General features: G+C 44.1%; 1 protein-coding gene across 1 annotated transcript in view; it reads left to right on the top strand.

The window, feature by feature from the left end:
- The window catches only part of LOC134794977 (neurogenic locus protein delta), a 34,789-nt gene extending 24,329 nt beyond the window's left edge, over positions 1–10,460 (top strand). Inside the window, exons 4-7 of the mRNA XM_063766847.1 lie at positions 1,354–1,605; positions 5,955–6,015; positions 6,166–7,527; positions 8,165–10,460. Of these exons, the coding sequence (XP_063622917.1) occupies positions 1,354–1,605; positions 5,955–6,015; positions 6,166–7,527; positions 8,165–8,258 (1,769 nt within the window). The 3' untranslated portion in view covers positions 8,259–10,460. The remainder of the gene's footprint in view (positions 1–1,353; positions 1,606–5,954; positions 6,016–6,165; positions 7,528–8,164) is intronic.
- Positions 10,461–12,214: the final 1,754 nt, after the last annotated feature.

The following is a 12,214-nucleotide window of genomic DNA, read 5'->3' as shown; positions in this document are numbered from 1 at the left end:
GAGGCTCGACCGTGATGAATGGACTGGCAGTTTTTTTTTAAATCAGTGCGGGTAGTTTTCACGGAGGTTTTGTGGCGCATAATGCAGGCCTATCCTTGCCAGTTTTTGTGTTACATGAGCTATTACATTGCATTACATCATACATGACCACATTACAGTAACAAGTTTATACTGCAGTAGTTTCTCGGTAAAGATATACACATAAAGTATTTATAGACTGTTATAAATATTATAAATTCTCTCTAATGTCAAGTGAGCACTAACTTGACGTTAGATGGTAACTTTATCATTGTCCACTTGCACTTCCCAGGCTTTAGCTTATTCCCACTAGTAAATATTTAAATAGCTATAAAAACCGCTGTTACTGTAGTCGAATTTGAATCAATCACGCTCAAATGGAACAGAATCACGGACAATAGTCTCACGGTATGCGGGCTAACAGGTCAATCTACCACCCTTTCCCACGACGATAAGCAAAGGACCTTAATTTAATTAATGTCCATTATCCTTTTTAAATTCATTCTTATCGGGGCATCGTGCGCAATACGTTTGTTGAGGATAAAATGCTTTAGATTTTATGTACCTACGCTGTTCATTCCAGATTCCATTACGATGTTTATTTATTGCAGTCGAAGTTAAGAACATTGAACTTTAGGTGTTTTCTTCCCCATCCTACTTTTTCCCCGGTGACCGGTCGCGGCGGTCGCTGAATTAGTCCTTCAGAGCCCTGATTTGGCATTTGGAATTGATTTAGGCACTAGTTTCTGCAAAAGCCACTGCTATCATACCCTTAGGAATAATGTAATCCGTTTCCATAGTTTTATTTTATTCTGTATAAATGACAAGTGCGACGGCATGATAACATTGTTGACTGTTGAAGTTCTTAAGCCTCCCCGTAGCATCCACCATCAACGTGCGCTTCGTGCACTGGCTCTCAGTTATTTATGGAAATCATCCTGTGTTTAATTGACCGTAGCGTCAGCGAAGGTCTCCGTTTTAACTCTAGCAGTTTGCTTTTGTATATCCGGAGGTTCTCGCAATTCTTAACCAATTCTCGAGAAATTCTGTGACCAGATTTTATGATTAAATAGATTTTTTTGTTCATCCAGTTTTTGCTAATTTTTCAAAATGCGGCAATTGGCATTAAGGACTTAATCGCCAATAGCGTCTATGGCGCTTAAGACCATTGTGATAACGACTGTACACTAATTATTTTTCACTTTTACATTTTCTAAGCTTAACACAAGGTCTACATCAGCTCACAGAGCCACTAGTTTTAAGATGTTCCATTATAGGCTTAGGAATAATCTCTAAGCAAATGGCAAATTCTATAATTGATTTCTTTCCTTCCAGACACACTAATCGCCCGCATGACGAAGCAGAGCATCGCCGACGTGGGGGGCCCTTGGGTGGAGGAGGAGCAGCGCTGGACCTCGGGCCCGCACATGCGGCTCTCGTACCGGGTGACCTGCGCGGAGCACTACTACGGCTCGGGCTGCGAGGTGCTCTGCCGGCCGCGAGACGACGGCTTCGGCCACTACAGCTGCTCGCCCAGCGGCGCCATCGTCTGCCTCGCTGGATGGCAGGGGGAATATTGCCAAAAACGTAAGTTCCTTAAAACTCTATTTTTTCTTGCAGGTGATCCTCTAATTAACGTCTACGCTGATTGGTTTTTAATCCTGTATTCTAATTATCACATCAAAACCGTTTATGGGTCAAACAGATCACTGTGTTATGTCTTTCCTGTAGACATACACAAGAGTTAAGGGCTATAAAGGTTAATTTTCTTATTTAACCCTTATCCACGTGAAAAGGTCCTCCTTTTATTTAAAGAACTATGATAAAATCATTACTTACATGCCCACAAGCTGTTAACTATTGCCCACAGAAGAGAAAACTAGTGTGTTATCGCGAACAGTACATTTTTCTCTCCTGTGGGGAATAGTTAACAGCTTGTGGGCATGTACGCAATGATTTTATCATGGTTCTCTAAATAAAAGGAGGACATTTTCACGTAGATAAGGGTTAAATAAGAAAATTAACCTTTATAGCCCTTAACTCTTGTGTATGTCTACAGGAAAGACATAACACAGTGATCTGTTTGACCCTTATTAGATGCTAATTTGATAACTGAATCACTCACCTTGCGTCTATTTATGTAACATCAGTGAGAAAACGGGACAAACCTATGTAATTGTATTAGGTAGGATCACGGAAATAAATGTATAACTGCTAGATAGCACTTAACTAGAACAACTATTTGTATACAGAGCTGTCTGTTTGAATATAAATTAGCGAGAATTAGACATTATACATACATACAGAATTAGACTTATAGACGACCAATTACCAAAGGAACCAAATTTAAAATGTACTACAAGGGGCCTATTGCATAACAAACTACAACTAATATTACAAGCGGAACTCCTTATATTTAATAAGTGAAATTAGAAAAGGAGTTCCGCTTGTAATATTAGTTGTAGTTTGTTATGCAATAGGCCCAAGGTTCGAAATTCAAATACTAGTAGGTACGCAATGTTCCAAATTTGTTTCAAATTTAAATATGGAACGAGCAATTCGCTCTTCCTCATTAGTGGTTACGCGACAGTTTAGTCGAACATCCTCTGCCTAATTGGAGTTGATAGCCTTTATTGCAATACAGATAATGCATTAATTGCTCCAGTCGACTCGTACAGTGCTTTAAACTCTGACAGTGCTTTAGACCTCGTTTCTGTGAAACTTATATCGTTAGTCTGGTTTCACACATGAGTAAATAAAATAATATAAATGTACTTATAGATAAATATGGTAAAACTATTTGTTGTAAGTAGTAAATAAACTGACTTAAATTTCCCAGTTTTCTTTGCGCATATTCTCTTCTTCAGTGGTGCCGTGTGCAAATAAAAATTGCTATAAAATTATCCACCTTAAATCGTGTTCTTTAAGTATTCCCGAGATAATAGAGTTAGTCTATGAATATAATTTATAAGGTTATATCCACTTCCTGTGGCCAATGCTCGACCTCCAAGTAAATGACTTATAATAAATTAACAACTTTTTTATTTTATATTTGCCACGAGTATAATGTTTTCATACAACTATTCGGTTCATAAATTTTTATTACTGATTGTTTAAAGCAATTAAAAATTTTAGAATCTGGTTTGGTATTTCCAAATTGAAACTGTTCCGCTACAAAAAATATTAAATAATCGCAGTTTAGAGTGTTTAGAAATAAGGTTAGTGTTGGTAATTTTATTAAAGCGGAGCGTCGGAACGACAAAAACGACTCATCTGTCGTCAGTTGCATCGTCATTCACACAAGTTGGAAAATACGAAGCGTGCGACCGGCGTTCTCTGGTGTGGTCTGTTTGTCAATCATCGGTGCCCATTCCCAAACAAAGCAAAACACGCCATCCATCAATGTCGGACTATCAATAATAAGCTGAAATAATTCGCAAATCTAAACGTTTCAAATGCGAGGTCCTGGCGTATGTTAAACACCGTGTCTCGATCTCGGTAAAACAAAGCGGTGCTGAGATGCATTGTGGGGAGCGGATGTCGCGTCGCAATCTCAGCAGCCCCACCTGCCGCTGCGTTCCCACACTCCGGCGCCGCAAAAAACGAGAGCGAGACGCCCGCGCGTCGTCCTCTTGCTCGCACACCAGGGCTGCGCACAGACCACTCTGATCGTGCGATCCTGGTTCCGGCGCAACCACCTAACACAGATTTCGCTCAATATTAAAATTAATCGAATTTTATTCAATTGCGTTCTTGTTAAGTTCAACGTGTGAAAGCGGCGGCCATTCGCGAATATAAAACGACCATACGTTCAAATATACGCCAATAAAAGTCTCGCCAACCCTATCAGTTCGGTTTGTATCGACGATTACGAAAATGTAAAAGCGAGAGAAGCGGCCATAATGAAATGAAAACAACGCTATACGCGCGCACACACACAGCCGCGACGAACCGGGTCAAAAACACTTTTAAAACGAGAACTGAACACCGAACGAAATAAGCTCTGTTCTTGACCGTGTCACGAAACTTGCTCGGTGCTCACATCTGCCTGCAGAACGGTAAGTACGGATCTGCCTTCTGGGAAAGCTTAACGATCCCGAAAACTTATTTGCATGTCCCGAGCGCATTATCTCCGCTCTCCCGCTAATGATAGTCCAGCCGCCAAGAACCTTTACGGCCGCTTAATTTCGCCTAATTGTAAACGAGAGTAAGGTTCTCACGAATACAACCTCCTGTGTAGGGGGAGGTGAAGTCGCGAATCCCACGCGTCCCTAATATCCGTTCCATAGACAGATGTGGAGCAGTTAAATATTTGCAGCCATGTGGGGCCGCGGGAAGGTCGCTTTTTGTCGCCTGCTACCTGGCCTCGCCGAAGGCCGAGAAGCCTGAGACCTTGGCCGATCGCTGCGGTGCACGAAAGCCTTTCATTACGAATCGATACTGCTCATGCCCATTGATAATAATTAATAGCCCTGCAGGACGGTAAAAACACCCCGCGGCGCCTTACGCCCACTCGTGCCCTAATATTAGTTTTAGGAGTGTAATTTTTACGACTCCCGTTTTACCTCAAGGGGTCAAGATAAGAGTGGGAGTGCTCTGGAGTGGAGCAGAGCAGCGGGCTCGCACTTGACTCGCTTTGATCTCCCTTTGTTGCGCCGGCCGCCACCTATGCATTCGAGTCGTAAATTTTTATTAAGAATTTCAATTTAAGTAAAAGGTAGTTTAATCTAAGAACGAATTCGTAACGGCCACTTTTAATTCACTCGCGAAAGTGTGAAACGGTCGGAAAGCGAATTGTTTTTAATTTTCTTTACGGCATTTAAAAACAATGGAAATAGAATGTCTGCGGCTTTAGCCCCCAATTTCGCGGAGTGAACCGTAAGCGGATTGCAAGGCGGCGGCGTTGGGCTTAGCGAACCTATTTACAGTCTAGGGAAGCGCCGGGAGATAATCTCTTTTATTTAGCTCCAACTCGTCTGAGCCTTAAATCCTCTAGAGGTTTAGCTGCCGGATCCAACGATTGCTTCCTTATTTAATTTAGAAAGTGAATAAGCTTCACATTTGCATTCTGAATGATAGTTATGAGCAAAATGGCGTCTAGTATTTTTCTAGTGAGGGGAATAGTAACGGTCGAGCGACGGTTAGTAAGTCTCCCCGCGCTATCTGCCCCCTTTGTATTCGCTCCGATAACTTGCCCATGCGCACCCGACCGGTACGACTCCGCGCCGCACTTCTTATTTCAAAACACATTTTTTCCACCGGCTACATACACTGCCGGCCCGCCTTTTGCACTCGTAGACGGCACGCGTTTTTGCACGGTAATGCACCTCGTTGGAATCGCGCGCACCTCTTCGGTTTCTCTTTTGGTAACGCTAGAACAGGGTAAGGTTCGTTCGTTGCATGGAACGTAAATCACACAGTTAACGATGCGCACATATTACGCCTTTAATACATCATGTCCGAGTTAAATATTCATCTATATTAAGTATCTCTCCTTAACTGATTTTGATGCATCCCCTATAGTTTCAGTTCACTTCTAGGAAATTAAATTTTATATATACTATACAATATTAAATTCTTTATTTTATAATTATTACTTATTACTATTATGCTATTTGCATTTTTTATTTTAAAAGGTGATAAAACTTATGGATAGTATGGTAACGTGTCGAAGATGAATGGTCTGCGGAGCGACCTCGCCCCGGGTGCCCCGTCCAGGACGCTAACGAACCTCTCACTTTGCTGCTCGCGTCCTTACGGATTCCCGCGGCTCGCGAGATGCAGCTATCCAACTGATATTCGTGTAATCACTCGCTTCCCTTCAACGCATGACATCCGTTGTTACACGAATGACTTTAAAGAAATCCATTAAGCAGCATCCCTTTGTGCCCGTTTTGTCTTTGTGAGGCGCTAACGAACTCGTTCTTTTGTTGCAGCGCGCTGCCTGCCCGGCTGCGACACGGACCACGGCCACTGCCTCAAGCCCGACGAGTGCATGTGAGTATCCACTTCACACCTTTGTGCTAAGCGCTACAACCTCCCTCCGCGTTTAAATCATTCATTCTCCTCATTGTTCCGAAAGACAACTTTTTAGTCGCTTGTTATCACGTCCCATTCGAGTTAATGAACGTTTTTGTTCGTTTCCAGTTGCCACTCGGGCTGGGTGGGCGAGCTGTGCGACCAGTGCGAGCGGCACCCGGGCTGCGTGCACGGCACCTGCTCCAAGCCCTGGGGCTGCGACTGCGAGGAGGGCTGGGGCGGCCTGTTCTGCAACCAGGACCTCAACTACTGCACCAATCACCGACCGTGCCGCAACGGCGGCACGTGCCACAACACCGGCCAGGGCAGCTACACCTGCGCTTGCCCGCCCGAGTACACCGGCCCCGATTGCGAGAAGTCTCTGCACTCGTGCGCCGTGCGGCCGTGCCTCAACGGCGGGGCCTGCGTGCCAGATGAGGGCGGCGAATTGGCCTGCGCTTGCCCGGCGGGTTATGAGGGCGCCCGCTGCGAAACTCGCCGACTAACCTGCGCCGACCGACCGTGCCGACACGGCGGCACCTGCGAGCCCCGCGTCACTGGCTACACCTGCCTGTGCCCGCCCGGCTACGCCGGCGCCGACTGCGACCTAGAGGCCGACCCTTGCGCTGCGGCGCCATGCCGCAACGGGGCCACCTGCACGCGCGCCGGTGACGGCTTTCGCTGCTCCTGCCGCGCCGGCTTCCGCGGTAACCGTTGCGAGATCGACATCGACGACTGTGCGGGCGTCACCTGCGAGCACGGCGGCACCTGTGTGGACTTAATAGACGGACAACGCTGCCAATGCGCCCCCGGATTTTTAGGCCCACGATGTGAAACTCGTGTCGACCTATGCTTAGCCAAGCCTTGCGCGAATGGCGGGGAATGCCTAGTACTAGACAATGATTACGAATGCCGGTGCCGGCCCGGCTTCGCCGGAAAAGACTGCAGTGTAGACGTAGACGAGTGCGAGTCATCACCGTGCCGGAACGGGGGCACCTGCCGCGACCGCGTAGACGGATTCCTCTGCTCGTGCGCGCCCGGCTGGAGCGGTCGCGCCTGCACCGTCTCCCTGGCAGATTTAGTGGCGGGCGTAAACATGCCTCGAGTCGGCGGAGAAACTCCAGAACAAGACACGCTATCGGGGCGGCACGTGGCTCTGATCGCGGCGCTATCGGCGGCAGTGCCGGCGGCGGCGCTGGCGGCGGCGGTGGCCGTGGCGTGCATACGAAGGAGACGCAAGCGCGCGCAGCACGCGGCGGACGCGGAGGCGCGCGCGCAGAACGCCGCGAACGCGGGCGGCGGCGGGCGCGTGATCCGCAACACGTGGGGCAAGTGCGACGTGCCGGCGCCCGAGTGCCAGAACGCGCACAACGCGGCGGCGGAGGAGTGCAAGCGCAAGACGCTCAACACGGAGAGCGCGGCGCGGCTGCTGGCCGCGCTAGACCCGCGCCTCTCGCGGCTGTCGCAGGACTCCGCGTATTGCGCTAATAGGTCAGTACCCTACCCTGCTTTGGTCGATGATTCGACGGCCGGTCTTGCCTAGTGGGTAGTGACCCTGCCTATGAAGCCGATGGTCCTGGGTTCGAATCCCGGTAAGGGCATTTATTTGTGTGATGAGCACGTATATTTATTCCTGAGTCTTGGGTGTTTTCTATGTATTTAAGTATTTATATGTTATATATTACCGTTGTCTAACAATAAGTTGGCACACACGAGCCTTCTTGCGTTTACTGTGGGGCTTAGTCAATTTATGTAAGAATGTCCAATATTTCTTTATGATGACGATAGTAAAACGTAGTGATTTAATCCTCTTTGATAGAACGTGACGATATACAGTATGGCGTTATCCGGAGCCTGAGGCCTTAATTAAAATCTTCTATTTTGGTATTTTTTTTGCTAAAACACCTAAGTAGTTACTGTCAAATTATAACTAAAATAAATATTAGAACTCGACCCAAATAACAATAAAGGCAATAAATAAAGTAAAATGATGTAGTACGAGAGTAGTGGAAAGACGCAGGTACTAAGTAAATAGATTTTCAAACTACCACAATGTAATAATATTGCATTTACCTAAATGGTTTTATGTAGTTTACAGTATGGTATAACGTTTCTTTCTTTGTTGCAGTGATACGTCGCTAGTGAAGCGGGCGCTAGAAGGCGGAGGGGTGTACGTCCTGGACGACCATTGCCTACCGCCGACGTTCGCGACGCAAGTGTAGTGCAGACATTAACTTATTTATTGGACGCTAACGCGAACTTGGCTGTGCGCCGCGTGTATATATAGCGTAAAGTGTAAAGTGACATCTGTATAAACGGCTAGATTAAGTTCCGATGTATTTATTTGTGCGATCCGTGAGCCCCTGTAAATAGTAACGGCGAGCGGATCGTTTTTCCGCCTCATATCGTCGCGTGTCGCCCGAAACGCGCTTTCAGATCTTTTGACTAGTAGATAAGTATGTAAGTGAAAGATTGTACGGTGCAGACTTGCCTGTCGACGGTGAGGGTGGAGGCGGCTCTGGGGCCGGCAAGGCTGCGCCGAGCGCGGCTTGGGCGAGGACCGCGCGCGGCGAGAGGCCGGGTGGCGTGGTCCACCGTCTGCGATCTCTGTAGGTAACCGGTGCGAAGCGCGCTCGGGCAGTGTCGGTCCACTGCGCGACCGCGCCGCTCCAGAAACGATACTGATTCCTAAATTAACCCTATTTATTCATAACACTATCACATTAACTATTAACGCTTTTGACGTTAACGCGCACGTGTTCAAAGACCACTAAGGTAGGCTGTGAACTTTTCACGTTGCTGCCAAATTATGCTCTCCGTATCGCTTCTCCGAGCTTCTCACCATTTCTAAACTGTCCCTCTCTAGACTCGCACCAGTATAGAAGCCAAAACGTGCGTAAAATAAGATTTTAGACTAATTTATAAAAAAAAAGAACGCGAATCACGCGTTAATCAGTTTTATACATATATTATTTTGTGATTGACTAATTATTGTCATATGTTCCTATAATTATGATGATTGATACTTATTTCCGATTTGAAAAATCTTGTTCCGGTTTTCTTTAAAATCGACATAGATTTTTTTCACGTTGTTTCGCTTCCTAGCTGAAGCACAGTAAGTAGCACGAGCCTGTGCCCGGGGACGTCCGTGCCGCCTCGCCGGAGGCCGCGCGATCGCCCCCGGACACAACCGATGCCAACTAACAAACATCACGCACGTAATTAGTCCTAGGCTAAAATAACTTGAGTACTTATAAGAACAAAATGTCGAAACCTAAGTCATTGTGTATAAAAACTATTAAGTTTTAGTAAGTTAAGTATATTCTCCATTACTTTTGTAAGAGTACTGTGACAATATGGTGGTGATCAGGCAACATAGGACGCTGGGTCCGGCTATTTATTGGCTCGGCGCGCTGCTGCGCGCCATCGCGGGCTGCTGCGCGCCGACCCCACTATAAGTAATTATGTATTTTATGAAATCTAATCACACTCAATTAAGTACCATTTCTCGAGCAGATGTAGATATTATTTGGTAAGTAGATGTTACCTCTTATGTTGCCTTTTCGACTCGAATGTAGATTTAAAAGGTTAGATCGACAAAATTGTAAAATTTATATCAAACTATGAATAGACTGATGATCAATAATAATGTTCTTGTATTTAATTTTGTAAGATGACAAAATGTAAGTTTAAATTATGTGAAAATAGAACATATTGCCCGAACAATTGTACTAAAATAGTATCATAATTTTTGTACTTAAAATTGATCATGGTAAAATGTCACTTTCATTTTTCTTTTTGATGATATTTTAATAATAATGTTTCAGACCAATAAAATTACAGTATTTTTTAATTATTATTTATTACTATTTACGATTATTGTGGATTTGCTTAAATTTTATTAAACGTCTTATTTAATAATTATTTTTGAACACATTTACAATTGACTGAAGATAAATTTGCTTCTTGATTTATATTTTGGACTTAGTTTTTATCGGGAATATATTTATAAAATAAAGTTTGTGAGTATACTGAAAGATAAAAATATTAAATCATTCCATTTCTTATTTAAGTAGCTTTATCTTTTTGATGTCTTGTTAGTTTCGCTATTTTCTTAGGCTGTTTATTTTGCATGTGAACTTAGTAATACCATCTTAATGTTTAGTCCCAGGTGGACAATTCCTTCTTTATTCCTGTCTTACCTTTGAGTATATTCACATGGCGCAATTCTGAAAGAAAAATGAAAGCAGTCCCTGCATTAGGACATTAATTAATTCCATAAATAGATCCTATCAGAATAAAAGTCATTATATTGCTACTACGGTGATAAATTTGCCAGCGAGTGTTTGCGATGAATGTGTATATGTGCAGTGATACAATGAGAAATAAAATGTTAATAAACAATTGTTTACAAAAGATTAAAACGGTATTTTATTTCATTTACCATGGTAAAAAATAAACACACGCTCTCTTCTAGAGGACGTCTCCAAATGCCTTGTATTACTCTCGCGTCGAATTCTGGGAAGGTACTTTTTTAACAAGCTTTTATTAGGTCGACCTGTAGGGGAAGGGGGGCAAGACGGGGTGGCGGGCAAGACGGGGCAAGCGGCTTAAATCACGAAAAAATTAACCTATCAGGTGCGTGTTACCACATGACGTCGCGCCTATATGTTGTCCATTAATAGGCGAAGTGCATAAACAACTATACCACGCGATTTATTTTATTTTCGGAAAAAACAGTTTTTTGCAAATATCTAGTGATTTCTTCATATAATGTAGAGCGTGTACGTGTACTTTAGTAACCTCATTTTAGACAAGACTTAAAGTTATCCACATTTGATAATACCTTCGCTAACAGGTAAGAACTTGTTTTTCTGTGTATTGCACAATGCTTTTATACAGTTTTATTCAAAATGACCTGTGGGGTATGACGGGGTACCATAGGTAGGGGCAAGATGGAGTAGGTATGCCGTAGGCACTGAGCATACCGTTTTGAATAACTCATATCAGACGAATAAAAATGCTTTATCTTTTTCTAGCATGGTGAGAAACTATTTAAAAAAAAAACTACTAAGGTGATTGGTCCGATGAGAGCATGAAAAATGTGGTGGAAGAAAAACCGGGCAAGTGCGAGTCGGACTCGCGCACGAAGGGTTCCGTACCATAATGCAAAAAAAAAAGCAAAAAAAAAAACAGTCACCCATCCAAATACTGACCACTCCCGACGTTGCTTAACTTTGGTCAAAAATCACGTTTGTTGTATGGGAGCCCCATTTAAATCTTTATTTTATTCTGTTTTTAGTATTTGTTGTTATAGCGGCAACAGAAATACATCATCTGTGAAAATTTCAACTGTCTAGCTATCACGGTTCGTGAGATACAGCCTGGTGACAGACGGACGGACGGTCGGACGGACGGACGGACGGACAGCGAAGTCTTAGTAATAGGGTCCCGTTTTACCCTTTGGGTACGGAATCCTAAAAATGGGCTATAAAATAGCAGCCAAAACATTTTCAGATCCACAGATACCATTGGAACGAAAAGTAAAGGTAGTTCGTGAAAGTTCACATAGAAATCCATCGATAGATATGTCGGGGCGTGACTCCAGAAGGACGTATTGCAGCGTTACAGTTCATAGTTAAAGACGCCTGTATAAAGTCGATTAGCAATGTTTGGCTACGTATTACTGGGTTGTAACAAAATTCATAATGTTGCGTAGAGAGTAACGCCATCTATTGGCGTGTTGTTGAACTAAGATGACAGGTAGAAGGCTTTGGAACGTCAAGAGGTTTCTCTTGGGTGAACGTAGACACGAGTTGGCATTTTTGTCGTTATGTTGGTAGACTGGTCAAGCAGGTTGACCAACTTGACGTTGAGGCGGGAGCACTGGAGCAGCGAGGCTCCGCCGCTGGTGGGCTTCTTGATCGGACCGCGCTAGAGATCGGACGTACTCGTTAGCCAACCTCGTGCCTAACTCGCCACGTTCCTGAAGGCTTCTAATGAAACATAAGAAATCAAAATAACACTTGGAATAAAACACTTAGCTAAATGGATAAAGAACGTTGAATTCTATAAGCTTTCAGAATAATACCTGAAGGATTATTCTGAAAGCTTATAGAATTCAACGTTCTTTATCCATTTAGCTAAGTGTTTTATTCCAAGTGTTATTTTGATTTCT

Source organism: Cydia splendana, chromosome 1 (genome assembly GCF_910591565.1).
Source record: "Cydia splendana chromosome 1, ilCydSple1.2, whole genome shotgun sequence".
NCBI lineage: Eukaryota > Metazoa > Arthropoda > Insecta > Lepidoptera > Tortricidae > Cydia > Cydia splendana.
Note: the sequence above shows the minus strand (reverse complement) of the source record. Positions and strands in the feature narration are given on the sequence as shown.